Genomic DNA, 5,640 nt, shown 5'->3' with positions numbered 1-5,640 from the left:
CTTCTGCTACAGCAGAAACGGATGATAGGCAGTTTGCCAGTTTCGCTCAGGAGAAGATGCGCTTGTGAGCCTTCTTGCTAGGGCTGAGTTTGGTGTTCCAGGGACGGTCCTCCGAGCTGTGGAACTCCCAGGAACTTGAAGCGGTGACGCCGCTCAACCTCCTCTCCACTTAGGAGGACTGGGAGTGCGTGCCAGTCTTTGTGCGCGCGCGAGAGTCCACAATACCTCGTCTTCGATCTTCTTGGTGGTTGAGAGCCAGGTTGTTGTTAAACCACCACTCTGCAGATGAGTCACCTCTCCCTGTATGCCGTCTCGTCATTGTTGCTGACAGGCCCGACCACTGTAGTGTCGCTGCAAACTTAAGATGGTTTGAGCCATGTACAGGTTGCAGTCACTGTGTGAAGACGGGGAAATAGCAGAGGGACTTAACACAAAGCCCTGGGGAGACCAGTGCTAAGGTGAGATTAGAGGATGTGGAGCTTGCTATTCTAACAGTCGCTGGGGCTGTTTGTGAGAAAGTCCAGTATCCAGTTGTCAAGCGGAGGGGTCGATGGCCAGGTCAACCTGAGCTTGGTAAGTCAGTTTTGGGAAAGACAATGATGGTGTAAAATGCGAGCTAAAGTCATGAACAGGAATCGTACCGTATTGTTTTGCTCTGATCAGAGTGGAGAGGCAGGCGTGTAGTGCTGGGAGATGGCGTCATCCGTGACTCCGTCTGAGAACTAGTAGGGGTCAAGTGTGGTGGGAGGCATGATTTAAGGCCGAGCCAGGACCAGCCTCTCCGAACACTTCATGATGGTTCGATGTAAGTGCCTAAGCGTCGGTAGTCGAATAAGCGGCTTGTTGGAGAGTCTGCTTGGGACATGTACCTGGTATGGTCGTGTTGTCTGTAACAACTAGGACGTTGCTGACATAATGCACAGTCCTACCTCCGCGCATCTACCACAGTCAGCTGTTCTGTCCGAACGGGTGCAGTGAAGGTCTAGTAAGGCGCGGATCGCGCGGTCAGGAACGCCCTCAATGCCAGCCCATGATCTGGTGAAGAATCAGAAGTTGTGTCCAATAACCGTTTTTTATAATCCACAGCTCGTAGATAGTCCCCATTTTTGCACCGAGACCGCCACATTACGAGGGAGAAGGCCTGGGGAGAAGGGGGCGCGGTGCGGGAGCCTCGCCGTGAGCTTCTCTTCGACGCGCCCTCCTCTACAGCCTCGCGTTCTTGCCTGCGGATCTCTTCGCCGTCCTACGGAGCCCCTTGGTCCGGGAGGCAGTTGTAAACAAACCCGGTGGAACCCACGTTGCTGCCTGAATGATGTCACGTCGGGAAGCTCGTGATGGGGGATACCTCCAGTGGATCCCGACGATGTACCCAATGTCCGAAGGTCTTGTCCTGACCTGTACAGTTGTTTTAGTACAGATGTTCTGACCGAACAGACCTAAAGATAAGTGTGCAAATAAAACGAATTTGCGAAACCTGGCCGAGTCCAAAAAGCGCAGCATAAATACATCGCCGCCGGCCATTTTTTCCCATCCCATCTAACGATGGATGCAGGAATGTGTCTTCAGAATGAATCTAAAATTCAATAAACAACAACCTGCAATGAACAAGATTGGGATAGGGTGGTAATTTGGTCAGAATGATTCCTGTGTTGAAAATGTATATCTTTAAAAGCTTACGTGTGTATGATCACACTTAATAGGACATTATTCGCTCCACACTCCTAAGAAAGAAAATCAAACATGCTCATCCATAGTTATTGTCCAAACGGACGTTTGTCATATCATGTTCATTCGCTTAACCTAAATTCACATTATTATTGTCGGATTCACTACAGCATGTCAGTTCATCAATTAGAATGATGATCGCGTATAAATGTATTATGGATAATATTGAGTATTATAATGCTGATAATAAATCACCTAGAATAGGGGCGCATCTCTGTCGAGGTCGAAATGGTTTGTTGCCTGAGGGCATATCAGATAATAGCCATAACGAGTATGTTTTTATTAATGTATATTCTTTGCCGAGAATTGTAACTGAATGGCAATAAATTGAAAGTGTATGTACATCATATACCTCGCGAAATTGGTCGTAGACTTTAGCTGATCATTTAGAATTTATTGAAACTGACTACAGTAAGAGCTTGTGGCCTCTCATGTGTAAAATTTAAAGCATAAACGTTATTCTTTCTTTCTCTCCCGTCTTTATTTGTAGAATAATCAGATTACCGTCATGTTGTTTGCCATAGCGAACACAACTACGGTGTTCAGCGGATTGTGCTGGTACGGGCAACCACAGACGATCATTTTACACCGGCAAATCGGAGAATATTAAAAAATAACAATCGACATTAATCTGAACGAGGGAGGTATTTATGGATATCTCGTAGCAAGCATAATTTCCGCGATCATTTAATTATGAATATGGTGAATACATTATTTGATTAAGCGGAGAATGGATTAAGCTCCTGTTTGACAATAACTGTGAATTTGGTTACTTTTATTTAGAAAAATGTAGAAATCAAACTGTGATCATATCACCAACGTAGCTTTTTAAAGATATAAGCATTTTTTCAATGGCACAGATCATTGACGCAATCACATATCAATCTGTTCATGTGGCATTATTGTTTATTGAGTTGAGATTCTGCATTCTGAAGCAATTCTGCATCATGCTGAGATGGATGGAAAAATGGTCGGGCGCCATGTATATCCTGGCGGCTTTGAGCTCGCGCAGTTTCGGCAATTCTATTGTGCACACTTATCCTTTAGTCTGTTCGTCCAGAATCTGTACTAACCACTGTACAGCAGACAAGACTTCTGGACTTGGGTTACATGTCGGGATCACTGGATACTCAGCGCCCATCACGCTGCCCGACGACATCATCAGGCTAAGCAAGCGGGTTCAGCGCAGGTTTGGTTTACACTGCTCGCCCGACAAGTGAGGCTCCGTAGACGGCGAAGGAGATGCGCAGGCAAAAGCGGGGCTGTAGAGAGCGCTCGGAGAGAAGCTCAGCCCAGGCTGCCGCACGCCCCTCTCGCCAGTCTCTTGCTCCTTCTAAGTGCGGTCCTCTGTGCACAAAATGGACACTACGGACTGGTGGATATAAAAAACGATTGGACACAGAAGCATTCTGATCTTCACAGAGTCATTAGGGCTGCATGAGGGCGTTCCTGACAGCGCGATCGGGCGTTACTAGACTTCAGTCACTGCACCCGCTTCGACAGAACAGCTGACTGTGGTAAGATTCGCGGAGGAGGAATGTGCATTATGTCAACAAATCCTGGTGTACAGACAACAGCAGCCATTACCAGGTACTGTTCGCCAAGCAGACTCTCCACAAGGCCTTATCGAACTACCGACCGTGGCACTTACATCGACATAGCATGAAAGTGTTGCTCGAGAGCCTGGTGCTGGCTCGGCTTAAATCATGGCCTCCACGCCACACTTGACCCCTATAGTTCTTCAGAAGCAGGAGTGACCGGGATGACGCATCTCCATCAGCACTACCGCCTTGCTCTCTACATTCTGATGCAGAGCACACTACGACGATTGCGCTGTTCATGTGACTTTAGCTCGGCATTTAACAGCGCATCAATTCCTTGCACAAACTGATTACGCAAGGCTCACGTGACCTTGCATCGACGCCCTCCCTCTGGGAACTGGAATAACTGGACTTTCTCACAACAGACCCAGCATGTTAGAATAACAAGCTCACATACTCTAATCTCATCCTCGAGGCAGGCTGGTCTCCCACAGGGCTGTGTGTTAAGTCCCCTCCTATATTCCCTCTTCACACATGACTGCAAACCTGTACATGGCTCAAACACCATCGTTAAGTTTGCAGACGACACTACAGTGGTCGGGCTTGTCAGCAATAATGACGAGACGGCATACATAAGAGGTTGAGCATCTGGCAGAGTGGTGCGCTAACAACAACCTGGCTCTCAACACCAAGAAGACGAAAGAGGTCATTGTGGACTCAGAAATAACAAAGACGGCACGCACTCCCCAGTCCATCTTAGTGGAGAAGAGGTTGAGCGGTTCACCAGCTTCAAGTTCCTGGGAGTCCACATCTCGGAGGACCTCTCCTTGACCACCAACACCTCAGCCCTAGTCAAGAAGGCTCACAAGCGCATCTTTTTCCTGAGGAAACTGGCAAAACTCCGCCTATCCTCCCAGGTGCTAATGAACTTCTACCGTTGCACCATCGAGAGCATCCTCTCCACCTGCATATCAGTATGCTACGGTAACTGCATGGTCAAGGACAAGCAATCACTGCAGAGGGTGGTGAAGATCGCACAACGCATCATCAAGATGCCACTCCCCTCCATAGCCTCAGTCTATGAAAAGCGGTGCCTGCGAAGGGCACGAAGCATCATCAGAGACTCTTCCCACCCCAACCATACACTGTTTATCCCCCTACGTGGCACCCGCTCTGGGACACGCTACCGCAGCCTCCCGGGTAGAACAAACAGGACTACACACAGCTTCTTCCCTTCAGCAGTCAGACTGCTGACAATGAACCCCACACTGTCCCATACTGCCTAGTTGTTGTTGTGTGCTGTGCTGAAGCGCAATTCTGTATTCACTGTATTTATTATTATCTGTGTATTTATTCTTATTNTGTGTGTGTGTCAGGTGACGGCTCTGAGGAGGCAGGCCCGGCCCACCTCAGGGAAGGTGGTGAGGAAGTTCCTGTCTGACCCGGTGCAGGACTCCAGCTACAGACCTCCATCTGGACGCCTGTACTCCTCCGGCAACGCTGCTCCCAACGGCACGCGGTGAGTCTGAGAGCGAAACCGGAAAAAAGGGGGGGGAGACTAAATATAGTTTGTTTTTGTGGAGCCAAAAAAGGCCAGGTTTTCTCCCTGTAGCATGCAAGCAAGACACTCAACACCTGCGCCATCACTGGGATATGAAATCCTCAAAAATGTAACATTCCCTAGAATCCTTTTTAGTTTTTAGATTTGTTTTAACATAATTTAAGTTATCGCAATGCAAAAACCATATTATCATTTCCATTAGAATCAGAATCAGTTTGAATACCAAATCAGACATTTGCTTTGGTATAATGGTTTTCGTTTTCCAACATCTCCAATGAATGGTTATAATACAACAAGCATTTTAATTATTGAGTTTTAAATATGATATAATCAAGTCTTTTCATATACGAATAATGACACAAGATCCTTATTGAAGCACAGAAAGAATATATCTGCAATGAAGTCTTTACTGTAATTGTCATTTTTGAAAAGATAATAAATGTGCTCTTTTAATCTCACTTATGTTATATAACTTGAAAGCCCATTGTGCTGTTCTATAAGTATTTTACTTAGTTAGTATTAGTGCAATAGGCAGGGCCGGCTCTAGACAATTTGCAGCCCTAGGCGAGATTTGAGCTGGCGCCCCAGCCAGAGAATCTTACAATAGAAAAGATAAAGATAAATAGAGTGTCCAAGGAATACACAATAGAATGGAGGGTGGACGTCACATCCTCTAGGGGGGTCTGGGGGTATGCCCCCCCCGGAAGATTTTTGAACATTTTAAAGTAAAATGCTTTAATCTGGTGCACTTTGAGCAGAATTACTAGAGACCTGATCTAGGGGGTACAACTCTAAACACCAATATGAAAAAAA

At 46.7% G+C, this 5,640-nt stretch overlaps 1 protein-coding gene across 1 annotated transcript in view; it reads left to right on the top strand.

The window, feature by feature from the left end:
* The first annotated feature begins 2,705 nt into the window (after positions 1 to 2,705).
* Positions 2,706 to 5,640, top strand: part of LOC104963788 (kinesin-like protein KIF21A) — a 35,835-nt gene continuing 32,900 nt past the window's right edge. The window contains exons 1-3 of the mRNA XM_010792427.1: positions 2,706 to 2,941; positions 3,988 to 4,507; positions 4,643 to 4,785. Coding sequence (XP_010790729.1) covers positions 2,706 to 2,941; positions 3,988 to 4,507; positions 4,643 to 4,785 — 899 coding nt within the window. The remainder of the gene's footprint in view (positions 2,942 to 3,987; positions 4,508 to 4,642; positions 4,786 to 5,640) is intronic.

Source organism: Notothenia coriiceps, unplaced genomic scaffold, assembly GCF_000735185.1.
Source record: "Notothenia coriiceps isolate Sejong01 unplaced genomic scaffold, NC01 NC01_scaffold00036401, whole genome shotgun sequence".
Classification (NCBI taxonomy): Eukaryota; Metazoa; Chordata; class Actinopteri; order Perciformes; family Nototheniidae; genus Notothenia; species Notothenia coriiceps.
Note: the sequence above shows the minus strand (reverse complement) of the source record. Positions and strands in the feature narration are given on the sequence as shown.